At 47.1% G+C, this 19,624-nt stretch overlaps 1 protein-coding gene across 1 annotated transcript in view; it reads left to right on the top strand.

Annotated features, from left to right (window-relative positions):
- Positions 1 to 19,624, top strand: part of PITPNC1 (phosphatidylinositol transfer protein cytoplasmic 1) — a 98,899-nt gene that overhangs the window by 37,753 nt on the left and 41,522 nt on the right. Inside the window, exon 2 of the mRNA XM_069749172.1 lies at positions 12,371 to 12,519. Within this exon, the coding sequence (XP_069605273.1) occupies positions 12,371 to 12,519 (149 nt within the window). The remainder of the gene's footprint in view (positions 1 to 12,370; positions 12,520 to 19,624) is intronic.

The following is a 19,624-nucleotide window of genomic DNA, read 5'->3' as shown; positions in this document are numbered from 1 at the left end:
TTCATGCTGGCTCATCTTTTTTACAGCGCTCTGTTGATTTCATGGTGGCTCATCTCTGTGAGCTCTCTCTTTTGTGTTTCATGCTGGCTCATCTTTTTTACAGCGCTCTCTTGCTTTCATGGTGGCTCATCTCTGTGAGTTCTCTCTTTTGTGTTTCATGTTGGCTCATCTTTTTTAGAGCGCTCTATTGCTTTCATGCTAGCTCATCTCTGTGCGCTCTCTTGATTTTATCCTGGCTCATCTTTTTTACCGCGCTCTCTTGATTTCATACTGGCCCCTTTCTGTGAGCTTGCTCTTCTGTGTTTCATGCTGGCTCATCTCTGTGATCTCTCTCTTTTGTATTTCATGCTGGCTCATCTTTTTTGGAGCGCTCTCTTGATTTCATGCTGGCTCATCTCTGTTAGCTCACTCTTCTGTGGTTCATATTGGTTCATCTTTTTTAGAGTGCTCTCTTGATTTCATGCTGGCTCATCTTTTTTGGAGCGCTCTCTTGATTTCATGCTGGCTCATCTTTGTGAGCTCACTCTTCTGTGGTTCATATTGGTTCATCTTTTTTAGCGTGCTCTCTTGATTTCATGCTGGCTCATCTTTTTTAGAGTGCTCTCTTGATTTCATGCTGGCTCATCTCTAGGGCCACTACCTCTTGTGTTCATTGTGGCTCTTTGCTTGCACATACGCCTGCAGTTCATGCTGTCTCATTTCTGGTACATACTTATTTGTGTGCCATGGTGGGTTGTTTCTAGTAGTGCACTTGCTGTGCCCATGGTGGCTTTTCCAATAGCGTTCTTGCTTGTGGGTGATATTATGGATGATCTCTAATATTGCTTTTTTTGTATCCGATGGCTCATTTCTGGTGGCATGCTTGTGTGCGTTTCAAGCTTGCTCATATATGTTAGTGCTCTCTTGTATTTCATGGTGGCTCCCCTACAGTAGTCTCGCTTGTATTTTATATCTCTTGTTGGTGCCTTTTTGTATTTTATGGTGGCTTATTTCTGGAGGCAATGTTATCTGCCTGCTGTTATCTGGTATTACTCTCGACTATATTTCAAGGTGGCTTAGTGCGCTCTCTTGGCTCCTCTCTACTGTATTTATTTCGTCCCTGGTGACATGCTCTCATGTATTTCATGGTGGCTCAGGTCTGGTAGTGTTTTCTATTATTCCATGGTGGTCATCTCCAGTAGCATGCTCTGTTATATTTCATAGTGGCTCATGAGTGGTATCATGCTCGCTTATATCTCTTGGTGGCACTTGTATGATAGTGCACCCTCTTGTATTCCATGGTGGCTCATGCCTGGTAGTATGCAGTCTTGTATTTTATGATGGCACTTGTATGGTAGCACACTCTCCTATATTTTATGGTGGCTCATCCTCGGTAGTGCTCGGTCTTGTATTTCATGGTGGTTTATCTCCGGTAGCATTGTCTCTTATATTTAGTCGCAACTCGTGGTATCATATTCGCTTATATCTCATGATGGCAATTGTATGGTAGTGTGCTTCCCTGAATTTCAGGGAGGCTCATCCCTGGAAGCGCACGGTCTTAAATCTCATGGTATCTCATCCCTAGTAGTGCGCGGTCTTGAATGTTATAGTATCTCATCCCTCGTAGTGCGCGGTCTTGTATGTCATGGTGGCTCATCCCTGGTAGCGCACGGTCTTGTTTGTCATAATGGCTTCTCCCTAATAGCATGCGGTTTTGAAAGTCATGTTGGCTCATCTCTGGTAGCGCGCGGTCTTGTATGTCATGGTGGCTCATCCCTGGTAGCACGCTGTCTTGTATGTCATGGTGGTTCATCCCTGGTATTGCGCGGTCTTATATGTCATGGTGGCTCATCCCTGGTAGCGTGCGGTCTTATATGTCATGGTGGTTCATCCCTGGTAGCGCACGGTCTTGTTTGTCATAATGGCTTCTCCCTAATAGCATGCGGTTTTGAAAGTCATGTTGGCTCATCTCTGGTAGCGCGCGGTCTTGTATGTCATGGTGGCTCATCCCTGGTAGCACGCTGTCTTGTATGTCATGGTGGCTCATCCCTGGTAGCGCACGGTCTTGTATGTCATGGTGGTTCATCCCTGGTAGCGCGCGGTCTTGTATGTCATGGTGGTTCATCCCTGGTAGCGCGTGGTCTCATATGTCATGGTGGCTCATCCCTGGTAGCACACGGTCTTATATGTCATGGTGGCTCATCCCTGGTAGCGTGCGGTCTTGTATGTCATGGTGGCTCATCCCTGGTAGTGCACGGTTTTATATGTCATGGTGGCTCATCCCTGGTAGCGTGCGGTCTTGTATGTCATGGTGGCTCATCCCTGGTAGCGCACGGTCTTGTATGTCATGGTGGTTCATCCCTGGTAGCGCGCGGTCTTGTATGTCATGGTGGTTCATCCCTGGTAGCGCGTGGTCTCATATGTCATGGTGGCTCATCCCTGGTAGTGCGCAGTCTTGTATGTCATGGTGGCTCATCCCTGGTAGCGTGCGGTCTTGTATGTCATGGTGGTTCATCCCTGGTAGCGCGCGGTTTTATATGTCATGGTGGTTCATCCCTGGTAACACGCGGTTTTACAGTATACACTGCACAGTACCACTCCTCCTGTCCTGTATATATACACTGCACAGTACCACTCCTCCTGTCCTGTATATATACACTGCACAGTACCACTCCTCCTGTCCTGTATATACACTGCACAGTACCACTCCTCCTGTCCTGTATATATACACTGCACAGTACCACTCCTCCTGTCCTGTATATATACACTGCACAGTACCACTCCTCCTGTCCTGTATATATACACTGCACAGTACCACTCCTCCTGTCCTGTATATATACACTGCACAGTACCACTCCTCCTGTCCTGTATATACACTGCACAGCACCACTCCTCCTGTCCTGTATATATACACTGCACAGTACCACTCCTCCTGTCCTGTATATATACACTTCACAGTACCACTCCTCCTGTCCTGTATATATACACTGCACAGTACCACTCCTCCTGTCCTGTATATATACACTGCACAGTACCACTCCTCCTGTATATATACACTGCACAGTACCACTCCTCCTGTCCTGTATATATACACTGCACAGTACCACTCCTCCTGTCCTGTATATATACACTGCACAGTACCACTCCTCCTGTCCTGTATATATACACTGCACAGTACCACTCCTCCTGTATATATACACTGCACAGTACCACTCCTCCTGTCCTGTATATATACACTGCACAGTACCACTCCTCCTGTCCTGTATATATACACTGCACAGTACAACTCCTCCTGTCCTGTATATACACTGCACAGTACCACTCCTCCTGTCCTGTATATATACACTGCACAGTACCACTCCTCCTGTCCTGTATATACACTGCACAGTACCACTCCTCCTGTCCTGTATATATACACTGCACAGTACCACTCCTTCTGTCCTGTATATACACTGCACAGCACCACTCCTCCTGTCCTGTATATATACAGTGCACAGTACCACTCCTCCTGTCCTGTATATATACACTGCACAGTACCACTCCTCCTGTCCTGTATATATACACTGCACAGTACCACTTCTCCTGTCCTGTATATATACACTGCACAGTACCACTCCTCCTGTATATATACACTGCACAGTACCACTCCTCCTGTCCTGTATATATACACTGCACAGTACCACTCCTCCTGTCCTGTATATATACACTGCACAGTACCACTCCTCCTGTCCTGTATATATACACTGCACAGTACCACTCCTCCTGTCCTGTATATATACACTGCACAGTACCACTCCTCCTGTCCTGTATATATACACTGCACAGTACCACTCCTCCTGTCCTGTATATATACACTGCACAGTACCACTCCTCCTGTCCTGTATATATACACTGCACAGTACCACTTCTCCTGTCCTGTATATATACACTGCACAGTACCACTCCTCCTGTATATATACACTGCACAGTACCTCTCCTCCTGTCCTGTATATATAAACTGCACAGTACCACTCCTCCTGTATATATACACTGCACAGTACCACTCCTCCTGTATATATACACTGCACAGTACCACTCCTCCTGTCCTGTATATATACACTGCACAGTACCACTCCTCCTGTATATATACACTGCACAGTACCACTCCTCCTGTCCTGTATATATACACTGCACAGTACCACTCCTCCTGTATATATACACTGAACAGTACCACTCCTCCTGTTTATATACACTGCACAGTACCACTCCTCCTGTATATATACACTGCACAGTACCACTCCTCCCATCCTGTATATATACACTGCACAGTACCACTCCTCCTCTATATATACACTGCACAGTACCACTCCTCCTGTCCTGTATATATACACTGCACAGTACCACTCCTCCTGTCCTGTATATATACACTGCACAGTACCACTCCTTCTGTCCTGTATATATACACTGCACAGTACCACTCCTCCTGTCCTGTATATACACACTGCACAGTACCGCTCCTCCTGTCCTGTATATATACACTGCACAATACCACTCCTCCTGTATATATACACTGCACAGTACCACTCCTCCTGTATATATACACTGCACAGTACCACTCCTCCTGTCCTGTATATATACACTGCACAGTACCACTCCTCCTGTATATATACACTGCACAGTACCACTCCTCCTGTATATATACACTGAACAGTACCACTCCTCCTGTTTATATACACTGCACAGTACCACTCCTCCTGTATATATACACTGCACAGTACCACTCCTCCCATCCTGTATATATACACTGCACAGTACCACTCCTCCTCTATATATACACTGCACAGTACCACTCCTCCTGTCCTGTATATATACACTGCACAGTACCACTCCTCCTGTCCTGTATATATACACTGCACAGTACCACTCCTTCTGTCCTGTATATATACACTGCACAGTACCACTCCTCCTGTCCTGTATATACACACTGCACAGTACCGCTCCTCCTGTCCTGTATATATACACTGCACAATACCACTCCTCCTGTATATATACACTGCACAGTACCACTCCTCCTGTATATATACACTGCACAGTACCACTCCTCCTGTCCTGTATATATACACTGCACAGTACCACTCCTCCTGTATATATACACTGCACAGTACCACTCCTCCTGTATATATACACTGCACAGTACCACTCCTCCTGTCCTGTATATATACACTGCACAGTACCACTCCTCCTGTCCTGTATATATACACTGCACAGTACCACTCCTCCTGTCCTGTATATATACACTGCACAGTACCACTCCTCCTGTATATATACACTGCACAGTACCACTCCTCCTGTCCTGTATATATACACTGCACAGTACCGCTCCTCCTGTCCTGTATATATACACTGCACAGTATCACTCCTCCTGTCCTGTATATATACACTGCACAGTACCGCTCCTCCTGTCCTGTATATATACACTAAATAATTTCAAGCCCATCCCATGGAAAAAATTCAAGAAAATCAATCTGGACAAAGATATAATCATATAAAATATAATTTTTATTGAGTTCCACATATAAAATTAATAAGAAAAAAGATAACAATAATTAATACTATATATATGTAAACGATATATTACAACATGCCCCAAAGTTCCTGGCTATTATAATCTAGATCTCTGTAAAAACTCTCAATCTTACTGCCTCCTGAAAAAAACCAAAATGTATATAAAAATGTTAAAGTTGAATAAAAAGTGCAATGTGCAAAAAGTGCCAAGGTATATGTTTATACTTGTAAGTGGAATACCGATAATATATAAAAGGACAAAAAGGTGCTATATAACAGTGCAGATGCAGGAAGGATATACAGATAGAGGTAAGAGAACACTTACTCAGATCAATATTTGCAATATAGTCCACAGTGGGCAGCCAGGAAGAATTGGGGGCACTGCACAGTACCACTCCTCCTCTATATATACATTGCACAGTACCACTCCTCCTGTCCTGTATATATACACTGCACAGTACTGCTCCTCCTGTATATATATACTGCACAGGACCACTCCTCCTCTATATATACATTGCACAGTACCACTCCTCCTGTCCTGTATATACACTGCACAGTACCACTCCTCCTGTCCTGTATATATACACTGCACAGTACCACTCCTCCTGTCCTGTATATACACACTGCACAGTACCGCTCCTCCTGTCCTGTATATATACACTGCACAGTACCACTCCTCCTGTCCTGTATATACACACTGCACAGTACCGCTCCTCCTGTCCTGTATATATACACTGCACAGTACCGCTCCTCCCCTATATATACATTGCACAGTACCACTCCTCCTGTCCTGTATATACACACTGCTCAGTACCTCTCCTATTGGATGCCCATGCAGACACCTGCACATGAGTCATACATGAGTAATTTGGGGGGTCCCTTCTCCCTCCCTGCTGTGATTAGCAGATAATTGGGGGTTATTTCTGCTCCCAGCAGCCACCTGTGTTTACTTTCTGTAGATGAGAACATAGCTGTGAGAGATGAAGCAGTTGGGGGGCCGCGTCTGTCTTTGATGTGGGAGTTCTCCCCTCCCCCTCTTTTGATGCAGTTATATAAAGGCATCTTTGCCATCTGTGAGCCATATGTAGATGACAGCGGCCAGAGAGAGGCTTTTTATGGGTAAATACCGGGTTTGAGGGTCATTTATTATCACCAGTTCCCTCTGCTCTGAAAAGTAAAGCTGAAGAAGGAGACCTTGGCCAGATGTGCCCAATGTGGGGATGCTTCTTGGAAAAAAATAATCTTACTTATCCAAACTATTACTGGAAGAAAAGCAGATGAGGTGGAAATATGTGAACCCTCATTTTCTCCAGACTTACAAGGGATTCATCTTTCCTACAGGTAGAGGAATTGATTAGGAGTTGTGAAGGACGAGACGTGGGATGAGAAGTGCACACATAGTGGATATCCCATTGGAGGCTATGGATGGCTTGTCTCCATCCATGATCTTATGTGTAGTAGGAACTAGCGCAGAGAACTAAAGTCCTACAGACTCCTTAGTACAGGCCAATAAGGAAGGAACTGGAGGAAGTCTTAGTCAATATGAAGGATGTGGGGAAAGTATCGGACAATATGAGGGTCAGAGGTTTCTTGGTCAATATGAAGGATGGGCAGGAAAGACAAGAAACGGAGCCTTGGTTAATATGAAGAGCAAGAAGAGAGTCTTGGTCTGTATGAAGAGCAATAAGAGAGTCTAGATCTTTATGAAGAGCCAGAATAGAGTCTTGGTCTTTATGAAGAGCAATAAGAGAGTCTAGGTCTTTATGAAGAGCAAGAAGAGAGACTTGGTCTTTATGAAGAGCATGAAGTGAGTCTTGATCATTATGAAGAGCAAGAAGAGAGTGTTGGTTATTATGAAGAGCATGAAAAGAGTCTTGATCAATATGAATGACGAGGAAAACATTGTTAGTCTGTGTCGAGCAAGGAGAGAGTCTTAGCCGATATTAATGGTGAGGAAGAGAGTCTTTGTTAATTTGAAGGATAAGGAAGAGAGTCTTGGTCAACATGAAGGATATGGAAGAGAGCATTCTCCTTTGTGAAAGGCAAGAAAGAGAGTCTTGGTCAATATGAATGATAAGGAAGAGAGTGTTGGTCATTATGAAGGTGAGGAAGAGAGTCTTAGACAATATGGAGGAGGAGGAAGAGCGTCGTTGCCAATATGAAAGGCTAGGATTTTTGCTTGGTCAATATGAAGAGTAAAGAAGAGAGTCTTAGCCAAAATGGAAGAAAAGGAAGAGTGTCTTGGTTTAGATGAAGGATGAGGAATAAACCTTGGTCAATATGAAGGTCGAATTAGAGAGTCTTGGGCAATATGAAGGGTAAGAAGAAAGCCCTGGTCCTTATGGAGGAAGAGGAGAGTCTTGGTTAATATGATGGGCAAGAAGAATGTCTTGGTCAATATGGAGGATGAGGAAAAGAATCTTGGTCAATATGAAGGGTAAGAAAGACAGTCTTGATTAAAATGAAGGTCAAGAAAGAGAGTCTTAACGGTAATGAAAGGGGAGGATTCTTCCTTGGTGAATATGAAGGCTAAGGAAAAGAGTCTTTGTCAATATGAAGAGCAAGAAGAGACTCTTGGTCAATACGAAGAACGAAGAAGAGAGTTTTAGCCAATGTGGAGGAGGAGAGTCTTGGTCAATATGAAGGATTAGGAAGAAACATTGGTCAATATGAAGGTCAACTAAGATGGTCTTAGCCAAAATGAAGAGTAAGAAGAGAGTCTTGGACAATATGGCAGAAGAGGAGGAATGGTTATTGTGTAGGGTATAAAATGAAGGGATAAATGTTGGAGGTGCAACAGAAGGAAACTTTCACTAGGTATAAAACTAGTAGAGTTGGATCTCCCAAGCTGGGCGTTTCCATGAGATGGCGTCTGACAAAGCTTCTTTCCGCTTTCGTCTTTCTCTCCCGATTCTCTGGTACACATGAGCCTTAAGTTCTGCTGAGCGTTCATGTATTTTCAGTGAGGAAATAAGAGAAAGTCAGTGCCACTTCTGGCAGCGGTTTTATTGCCCGTGAAAACTAGGGATCGGGCATTGAAATTCTAAGATGATGACGTGTCGGATTGAGAGTCAGAAGCCCCATTCCTGGATTATGTTCGGCCAGTCCTGCCAACTTCCATGAGTTCAGACATCTTTCATCTAATGTCCATTACCCCGTATTGGTGTCTTCAGAAGATGTCTTAGACCTTTTCTAAGGAGGTCAGCAGATGCCTCAGTCACAGGGGCAGCCTTACCCTGAAGTGACCCCACACCAAATTAGCATCTCCCACTAAGGAAGACAAGCTGAAAGATCTGCACAAATAGCGCTACTGTAAGGGGTTATCACCTTTAGGGATTTTTCTTTCCTCGCACAGATGGATATAGGAAAAAAAAAGCTGAAGGAAAGAAAGTGTCATGTCCACAATACCCTGTGTACATCTGCGCTGTCAGCTCTCCGCCTGTGTGCTAGAACAGCCGTGCCGCATGTGCCGGAGCGGGCGAGCAAAGCAGCAATTATTTTTAGGCATTTGGGAAAATACTGGAGGGCTGCCTGACTTTGTCACATATCATGTTAGAGCGTGAGGGATGGTCACATGCGGAGGTCCCGCTGCCTTAATTTATAGAGCCTCCTCAGCGGCCTCTTAAGTTAAAGTATTTTCCCTACGTTCATTCATTATTTAAAGGGCAGATATTTGAGAAAACGGAGGTCTGAGAGCTACGACAATCGCCCCCTGATCGGCTCTTGTGTCAATAGACCCTCAGCTCTCTCACTACACTCCTCACACTGAGGTTCAAGATTATTCCACACTTTATCCAAAACTTTTTTTTTTACCCTTTTTGTTAGTTATGGGTCATAACCTCCATCAAGACCCCAAAGGGTGAAGACCCTAGACACTAGAGGGTCATTTAGGAGCTTCAGATATTCATTGATGATCACTTAGTGGAGAAAGAAGATGATGCATGTAATCTCTGCCCTTAGGGTCTATGAGAATTTACTTTGTGAGTTATGGACCATTTCTGCACATAAGCCCCCGTAAGGTTAAGGCCACAGAAATGGGAGGGTTGTTTGGGGTCTTCACATTCTCACATGGTGGCTAAAGAAGAGGGCCCATGTCATGTCTGTCCTTAGAGTCTCCAAGGCTTTACTCTTTCCTTGAGTTATGGACTGTTTTTGCTCATAAGTCTCCCATTAGGTTTAGACCACAGGGATGAGTTATTTGGGGTCTTCACATTCTCAGATAGCGGATAAAAAAGAGGGTCTATAAGGTCTACAACATTTGACTCATAGTTATGGACAGCTCCAGATACGGTATTAGAAGGTTATTTATGGTCTTCAGATATTCATTGGTGATCACTTAGTGGAGAAAGAGGAGGTCCCATGTCATCTCTGGCCTTGGGGTCTACGAGACTTTACTCTTTCTTTGAGTTATAGACTTACCACTCACGAGCCCCTGTTAGGGAAAGACCCTAGATATTAGAAGGTCATTTAGAGTCTTCAGATTTTTATTGGTGATCCCTTATTGGAGAAAGTCTCATGCCATGTCTGGCCTTAGGGTCTAGGAGACTTTACTCTGTTTTAGAGTTTGGACTTACTACTCACGAGCTCCCGTTAGGGGAAAACCCTAGATATTAGAGGGTAATTTATGGTCTTCAGATATTTATTGATCACTTAGTGGAGAAAATCCCATGTCATCTCTGGCCTTAGGGTCTAAAAGACTTTACTCTTTCTTTGAGTTATGGACTTACCACTCACGAGCTCCCATTAGGGGAAGACCCTAGAAATTAGAGTGTCATTTAGGGTCTTCAGATATTCATTGGTGATCACTTAGTGGAGAAGGTCCCATGTCATGTCTGGCCATAGGGTTTATGAGACTTTACTCTTTTTTGAGTTATGGAGTTACTACTCACGAGCCCCGGTAATGGGAAGATCCTAGAAATTAGAGGGTCATTTAGGATCTTCATATATTCAATGGTGACATTTGAGGACCCATATGCCATTCCTGCCTACAGGATGAAGTAAGCCCTGCAGTATTGTGGGGGTCAGAGGTTCTTCAGGACTGGGACCAAATCCTATCTTGGGACCTGCTGCTTTGGATTTTGGATCCAACTTCTTCTTTAAACTTTACCTTCCCACCCGGAGTCCAGACCAGGACCTTGGTCGTCTTACATTGTGTGACTCTGGAGACGAGTTTGTGACTTCTTTGCACTATAAGGTCTCGGCCGCTCGTACAGACGCATTTCTCCGTCCGGTCCTATCCTTGCGTTCTTGCTGTGCTCTTCCCTCCAGCTGTCGCGCACGCTCCCCGTGCTGACGATGTGTTAATGACTTGACGCCACACGGTTACAATCGCGCTAATCACTCCAAGACGTCCATCAAAACAGATGGAGCAGCCTTTGTTTCCACCTGGCTCGGTCTGTGGGACCCTCCCTGTCCCTGTGAGATACGAACTATGGAAAACCTTGTATTTTGGGGGCAGAATTGGGACATTTTCGGCATTCTTGTCATTCCTGGACGCCTTTGCAGTAATCTCCAGACTTCTTACTTTACAATGGACGCAGAGAATGTGCTGCTCTGAGGAAAAACACTGACAGGAGCCCCACCGGTTGCCACGAGACGACACAATAGCTGGAAAAACAGACACCGGGAATCAATGGCGCGCCCCTAATATTAGTCCTCGTCTCCGTACTCAATGCCGCCTCCTATAGTGTCATTGCTTCCACCTCATTATTACCGGGGGTCACTTACTTTCGCCTTCTCTCAGTTCCGTTTGGTATTTTCGAGGGTTAAGTTTCTTGGCGCCAGGGCACACGTTACACGCACCGACATGTGAACTCGGAAAAGTTTAGTCTCCAGCTGACATGGAAAGATTCCCGCAGATAACATCTGCACAAGTCTTCGGCGCGCCACATGATATGGGGGGGGCGTCACGTGATCCCCGTGTTGCGTAACAAGCGGAAATCTGAAACAGCTGCCCTGAAAAAAAGGCAGGATCCGCGACTCCATGTAAATGTGCTGACAACCAGCCTGTATGTGGTGTGTGAGGTTGTCAGGGCTCCTCCGTCCGACTCGCGAGTTCATGGCGTTGCGGTGAACGTCGTCGGTCTCTGTAATGGACGTCGTTTCTGCATCCCGACGTGTTGCTGTCCGCCGTCCTGATTCATTGAGCCATTTTCCGCTGACTCAGGACGGGGGACCCCCATCATTCTGCTCCTGTCAGCGTGGCCGCCTCATACTTATAGATTTCTGGATCAATAGGTGACCATCAGGCCTGAAATATGGCAGCAATTCCGCTTTTATTAAATGTCCACCATTAAATATTCAGAAGGCTTAACCCCTTAAATTCTGGCCTAACATTTATTAAGAAACCTTAAAGGTATTTTTAATCTGATTCTGGTGACAAAGAATATGGCCGCCATTACCCCTAACCTACTTGGTGTTCTCTCTATGCCCCGTCTGATTATACGTGTGAATGATCGCAGCTGGCGACATCGATGTCGAGGGTCCCAGTCATACTCCAACTGCACACAGAGCCTGCTGTTAAACCAAAGTCCGTTATATTATCAGTAGAACTACAAGTCCCAGCATATGTGTGACTAGAAAGTAATGAAGGACCCGGCCCAGAAAAAGTATTGATTCTAATAGACAGTGTGTGATACCTCACTTCTCCTCTGGGGGCACTGCAGGGAGATTGAACACTTGCATAGTGGGGGTAGGATGTACAGAAGAGGGGTATATGTATACTGTAGTCACATCTTCATCCAGGCCCTGAGGGGCCCAAACTGCCCTGCCATGTAGCATGTCCCTCTGTGGTGTGGTGACCTGGGGGTCCCCTGATGTCGCTCACCGTTCTCCGTCCTTCTTGCAGTACAGAATCGGGCAGCTCTACATGATCAGCAAGCACAGCCACGAGCAGAGTGACCGCGGAGAAGGTGTGGAGGTCGTCCAGAACGAGCCCTACGAGGACCCGGTGCACGGCCCGGGACAGCTGACCGAGAAGAGGGTCTACCTGAACAGGTACAGCCAGCATCCCGCGCTGATAACAGAGAGCAGTCGCACGCTGCAGCATTTCAGAAACGTTCTCGTACATTCAGGTTCTGCTTGTTGCCAGTGAATGGAAACTGGAAAACGTGACCTGATCACACTGCTGAGGGGTTGTTACCGTGTGTGAGCTGGAGCGGACACCTGGAGGAATAAACTGAGGGGCAAGAGAGAGAAACATTGTAACAAACCTTCAGCTGCAAAAAGTCTTCAGTCTATACAAGTTAGTTTATAACCATGTAACATAAAACGTGTCAATGTACAGGAGGTTAGCCTGGATACAGTGTAACAACCCCTCAGCTGTGTCAGTGTGCAGTGTACAGGAGATTAGCCTGGATACAGTGTAACTGCCCCTCAGCTGTGTCAGTGTACAGGAGGTTAGCCTGGATACAGTGTAACAACCCCTCAGCTGTGTCAGTGTACAGGAGGTTAGCCTGGATATAGTGGAACAACCCCTCAGCTGTGTCGGTGTGCAGTGTACAGGAGATTAGCCTGGATACAGTGTAACAGCCCCTCAGCTGTGTCGGTGTGCAGTGTAGCCTGGATACAGTGTAACAGCCCCTCAGCTGTGTCAGTGTGCAGTGTACAGGAGGTTAGCCTGGATACAGTGTAACAACCCCTCAGCTATGTCAGTGTACAGGGGGTTAGCCTGGATGCAGTGTAACAGCCCCTCAGCTGTGTCAGTGTGCAGTGTACAGGAGGTTAGCCTGGATACAGTGTAACAGCCCCTCAGCTGTGTCAGTGTGCAGTGTACAGGAGCTTAGCCTGGATACAGTGTAACAACCCCTCAGCTATGTCAGTGTGCAGTGTACAGGAGGTTAGCCTGGATACAGTGTAACAGCCCCTCAGCTGTGTCAGTGTGCAGTGTACAGGAGGTTACCCTGGATACAGTGTAACAAACCCTCAGCTGTGTCAGTGTGCAGTGTACAGGAGGTTAGCCTGGATACAGTGTAACAACCCCTCAGCTGTGTCAGTGTGCAGTGTACAGGAGGTTAGCCTGGATACAGTGTAACAGCCCCTCAGCTGTGTCAGTGTACAGGAGGTTTGCCTGGATACAGTGTAACAGCCCCTCAGCTGTGTCAGTGTACAGGAGGTTAGCCTGGATACAGTGTAACAGCCCCTCAGCTGTGTCAGTGTGCAGTGTTCAGGAGGTTAGCCTGGATACAGTGTAACAGCCCCTCAGCTGTGTCAGTGTGCAGTGTACAGGAGGTTAGCCTGGATAAAGTGTAAGAACCCCTCAGCTGTGTCAGTGTGCAGTGTACAGAGGGTTAGCCTGGATACAGTGTAACAGCCCCTCAGCTGTGTCAGTGTGCAGTGTACAGGAGGTTAGCCTGGATACAGTGTAACAACCCCTCAGCTGTGTCAGTGTACAGGGGGTTAGCCTGGATACAGTGTAACAGCCCCTCAGCTGTGTCAGTGTACAGTGTACAGGAGGTGAGCCTGGATACAGTGTAACAGCCCCTCAGCTGTGTCAGTGTACAGGAGGTTAGCCTGGATACAGTGTAACAGCCCCTCAGCTGTGTCAGTGTGCAGTGTACAGGGGGTTAGCCTGGATACAGTGTAACAGCCCCTCAGCTGTGTCAGTGTGCAGTGTACAGGGGGATAGCCTGGATACAGTGTAACAGCCCCTCAGCTGTGTCAGTGTGCAGTGTACAGGAGGTTAGCCTGGATACAGTGTAACAGCCCGTCAGCTGTGTCAGTGTACAGGGGGTTAGCCTGGATACAGTGTAACAGCCCCTCAGCTGTGTCAGTGTGCAGGAGGTTAGCCTGGATACAGTGTAACAGCCCCTCAGCTGTGTCAGTGTACAGGAGGTTAGCCTGGATACAGTGTAACAGCCCCTCAGCTGTGTCAGTGTGCAGGAGGTTAGCCTGGATAAAGTGTAACAGCCCCTCAGCTGTGTCAGTGTGCAATGTACAGGAGGTTAGCCTTGATACAGTGTAACAACCCCTCAGCTGTGTCAGTGTACAGGAGGTTAGCCTGGATACAGTGTAACAGCCCCTCAGCTGTGTCAGTGTACAGGGGGTTGGCCTGGATACAGTGTAACAGCCCCTCAGCTGTGTCAGTGTGCAGGAGGTTAGCCTGGATACAGTGTAACAGCCCCACAACTGTGTCAGTGTACAGGAGGTTAGCCTGGATATAGTGTAACAACCCCTCAGCTGTGTCAGTGTGCAATGTACAGGAGGTTAGCCTGGATACAGTGTAACAGCCCCTCAGCTGTGTCAGTGTGCAGTGTACAGGAGGTTAGCCTGGATACAGTGTAACAACCCCTCAGCTGTGTCAGTGTACAGGGGGTTAGCCTGGATACAGTGTAACAGCCCCTCAGCTGTGTCAGTGTGCAGTGTACAGGGGGTTAGCCTGGATACAGTGTAACAGTCCCTCAGCTGTGTCAGTGTACAGGAGGTTAGCCTGGATACAGTGTAACAGCCCCTCAGCTGTGTCAGTGTGCAGTGTACAGGAGGTTACCCTGGATACAGTGTAACAGCCCCTCAGCTTTGTCAGTGTGCAGTGTACAGGGGGTTAGCCTGGATACAGTGTAACAGCCCCTCAGCTGTGTCAGTGTACAGGAGGTTAGCCTGGATACAGTGTAACAGCCCCTCAGCTGTGTCAGTGTGCAGTGTACAGGAGGTTAGCCTGGATACAGTGTAACAGCCCCTCAGCTGTGTCAGTGTACAGGGGGTTAACCTGGATACAGTGTAAAAACCCCTCAGCTGTGTCAGTGTACAGGGGGTTAGCCTGGATACAGTGTAACAGCCCCTCAGCTGTGTCAGTGTGCAGTGTACAGGAGGTTAGCCTGGATACAGTGTAACAGCCCCTCAGCTGTGTCAGTGTACAGGAGGTTAGCCTGGATACAGTGTAACAGCCCCTCAGCTGTGTCAGTGTGCAGTGTACAGGGGGATAGCCTGGATACAGTGTAACAGCCCCTCAGCTGTGTCAGTGTGCAGTGTACAGGAGGTTAGCCTGGATACAGTGTAACAGCCCCTCAGCTGTGTCAGTGTGCAGTGTACAGGAGGTTAGCCTGGATACAGTGTAACAGCCCCTCAGCTGTGTCAGTGTGCAGTGTACAGGAGGTTAGCTTGGATACAGTGTAACACCCCCTCAGCTGTGTCAGTGTACAGGAGGTTAGTCTCGATACAGTGTAACAGCCCCTCAGCTGTGTCAGTGTACAGGGGGTTGGCCTGGATACAGTGTAACAGCCCCTCAGCTGTGTCAGTGTGCAGGAGGTTAGCCTGGATACAGTGTAACAGCCCCTCAGCTGTGTCAGTGTGCAGTGTACAGGAGGTTAGCCTGGATACAGTGTAACAGCCCCTCAGCTGTGTCAGTGTGCAGTGTACAGGGGGTTAGCCTGGATACAGTGTAACAACCCCTCAGCTGTGTCAGTGTGCAGTGTACAGGAGGTTAGCCTGGATACAGTGTAACAGCCCCTCAGCTGTGTCAGTCTGCAGTGTACAGGAGGTTAGCCTGGATACAGTGTAACAGCCCCTCAGCTGTGTCAGTGTACAGGGGGTTAGCCTGGATACAGTGTAACAGCCCCTCAGCTGTGTCAGTGTGCAGTGTACAGGAGGTTAGCCTGGATACAGTGTAACAGCCCCTCAGCTGTGTCAGTGTGCAGTGTACAGGAGGTTAGCCTGGATACAGTGTAACAGCCCCTCAGCTGTGTCAGTGTACAGGGGGTTGGCCTGGATACAGTGTAACAGCCCCTCAGCTGTGTCAGTGTGCAGTGTACAGGAGGTTAGCCTGGATACAGTGTAACAGCCCCTCAGCTGTGTCGGTGTGCAGTGTACAGGAGGTTAGCCTGGATACCGTGTAACAGCCCCTCAGCTGTGTCAGTGTACAGGGGGTTAGCCTGGATACAGTGTAACAACCCCTCAGCTGTGTCAGTGTACAGGGGGTTAGCCTGGATACAGTGTAACAACCCCCCAGCTGTGTCAGTGTACAGGGGGTTAGCCTGGATACAGTGTAACAACCCCTCAGCTGTGTCAGTGTACAGGGGGTTAGCCTGGATACAGTGTAACAGCCCCTCAGCTGTGTCGGTGTGCAGTGTACAGGAGGTTAGCCTGGATACAGTGTAACAGCCCCTCAGCTGTGTCAGTGTACAGGGGGTTAGCCTGGATACAGTGTAACAACCCCTCAGCTGTGTCAGTGTACAGGGGGTTAGCCTGGATACAGTGTAACAACCCCTCAGCTGTGTCAGTGTACAGGGGGTTAGCCTGGATACAGTGTAACAGCCCCTCAGCTGTGTCAGTGTACAGGGGGTTAGCCTGGATACAGTGTAACAGCCCCTCAGCTGTGTCAGTGTGCAGTGTACAGGGGGTTAGCCTGGATACAGTGTAACAGCCCCTCAGCTGTGTCAGTGTGCAGTGTACAGGAGGTTAGCCTGGATACAGTGTAACAGTCCATCAGCTGTGTCAGTGTACAGGAGGTTAGCCTGGATAAAGTGTAACAACCCCTCAGCTGTGTAAGTGTGCAGTGTACAGGAGGTTAGCCTGGATACAGTGTAACAGCCCCTCAGCTGTGTCAGTGTGCAGTGTACAGGAGGTTAGCCTGGATACAGTGTAACAACCCCTCAGCTGTGTGCAGTGTACAGGAGGTTAGCCTGGATACAGTGTAACAACCCCTCAGCTGTGTCAGTGTGCAGTGTACAGGAGGTTAGCCTGGATACAGTGTAACAGCCCCTCAGCTGTGTCAGTGTGCAGTGTACAGGAGGTTAGCCTGGATACAGTGTAACAACCCCTCAGCTGTGTCAGTGTGCAGTGTACAGGAGGTTAGCCTGGATACAGTGTAACAGCCCCTCAGCTGTGTCAGTGTGCAGTGTACAGGAGGTTAGCCTGGATACAGTGTAACAACCCCTCAGCTGTGTCAGTGTGCAGTGTACAGGAGGTTAGCCTGGATACAGTGTAACAGCCCCTCAGCTGTGTCAGTGTGCAGTGTACAGGAGGTTAGCCTGGATACAGTGTAACAGCCCCTCAGCTGTGTCAGTGTGCAGTGTACAGGAGGTTAGCCTGGATACAGGGTATCAACCCCTCAGCTGTGTCAGTGTGCAGTGTACAGGAGGTTAGCCTGGATACAGTGTAACAGCCCCTCAGCTGTGTCAGTGTGCAGAAGGTTAGCCTGGATACAGTGTAACAGCCCCTCAGCTGTGTCGGTGTGCAGTGTAGCCTGGACACAGTGTCCGTGCTTCCTCTCCTGCAGGCCGTCTCCCCACCTTCTGAGGAATACGCTGCGGTTTGCAGTCTTGGCCGCTGCGGTGCTGACACAGCGGGGCTGCGCTGGAGGACGGGGTGACCCTGGGGGTCTCACATGTGACCAGTACTGGGGGGGTGATGGATTAATACATGTCATTTCCCTCCGGGGCCGCGGTTGTCTCTTCAGGTTTTCTTCCAGGAGACAGAAGTGCTGCGTCCCCGTCATTGTATCTGGGCCGCTGGAGAGGACGGCAGCACTGTAAATCCGGAGGGAAAGAGCCATGTGATCTCTGTGGAAAACAACAATCCTGCAACTGCTGTGATTGGCAGCAGTCACACGGTCAGGATTCCCTGGCAGAGCGCTGAGCGATATTTCCACAGTAACTCGCAGCACGGCGCCCACGCTCGCCCCAAGATCTGTCGTGTTTACAGCTCGTATTCTGAAGAAGCGGCTGCGTCTCCATCTGTCACAGCTAACAAACCCCCGGCTCCGGCCTTATATACCCAACTGTATGGAGAAGTGTATACAGATGACTCATCTGTCATAAGACCGCCACTCACAGCAAGGGCGCCATAATGACTCAGGAATATCTCATGTGGAACGTACAACTACCGTAATACTGCCCCATATACAAGACTACACTATAATACTGCCCCTATATACAACACTACACTATAATACTGCCCCTATATACAACACTACACTATAATACTGCCCCTATATACAAGACTACACTATAATACTGCCCCATATACAAGACTACACTATAATACTGCCCCATATACAAGACTACATTATAATACTGCCCCATACACAAGGCTACACTATAATACTGCCCCTATATACAACACTACACTATAATACTGCCCCATATACAAGACTACACTATAATACTGCCCCATATACAAGACTACATTATAATACTGCCCCATACACAAGGCTACACTATAATACTGCCCCTATATACAACACTACACTATAATACTGCCCCATATACAAGACTACACTATAATATTGCCCCATATACAAGACTACACTATAATACCGCCCCATATACAAGACTACACTATAATACTGCCCCATATACAAGACTACACTATAATACTGCCCCTATATACAAGACTACACTATAATACTGCCCCTATATACAAAACTACTCTATAATACTGCCCCTATATACAAGACTACACTATAATACTGCCCCTATATACAAGACTGCACTATAATACTGCCCCATATACAAGACTACACTATCATACTGCCCCTATATACAAGGCTACACTATAATACTGCCCCTATATACAAGACTACACTATAATACTGCCCCTATATACAAGACTACACTATAATACTGCCCCTATATACAAGACTACACTATAATACTGCCCCTATATACAAGACTACACTATAATACTGCCCCTATATACAAGACTACACTATAATACTGCCCCTATATACAAGACTACACTATAATACTGCCCCATATACAAGACTACACTATAATACTGCCCCTATATACAACACTACACTATAATACTGCCCCTATATACAAGACTACACTATAATACTGCCCCTATATACAAGACTACACTATAATACTGCCCCTATATACAAGACTACACTATAATACTTCCCCATACTGAAGACTACACTATAATACTGCCCCTATATACAAGACTACACTATAATACTGCCCCATACACAAGACTACACTATAATACTGCCCCGTACACAAGGCTACACTATAATAGTGCCCCATAGACAAGACTACACTATAATACTGCCCCATACACAAGACTACACTATAATACTGCCCCTATGTACAAGAATATAACTACTATAACACTGCCCCTAAGTATAAGAATATAAATACTATAATACTGCCCCTAAGTATAA

The sequence above is a fragment of the Ranitomeya imitator genome, chromosome 2 (assembly GCF_032444005.1).
Source record: "Ranitomeya imitator isolate aRanImi1 chromosome 2, aRanImi1.pri, whole genome shotgun sequence".
Taxonomy (NCBI): domain Eukaryota; kingdom Metazoa; phylum Chordata; class Amphibia; order Anura; family Dendrobatidae; genus Ranitomeya; species Ranitomeya imitator.
Note: the sequence above shows the minus strand (reverse complement) of the source record. Positions and strands in the feature narration are given on the sequence as shown.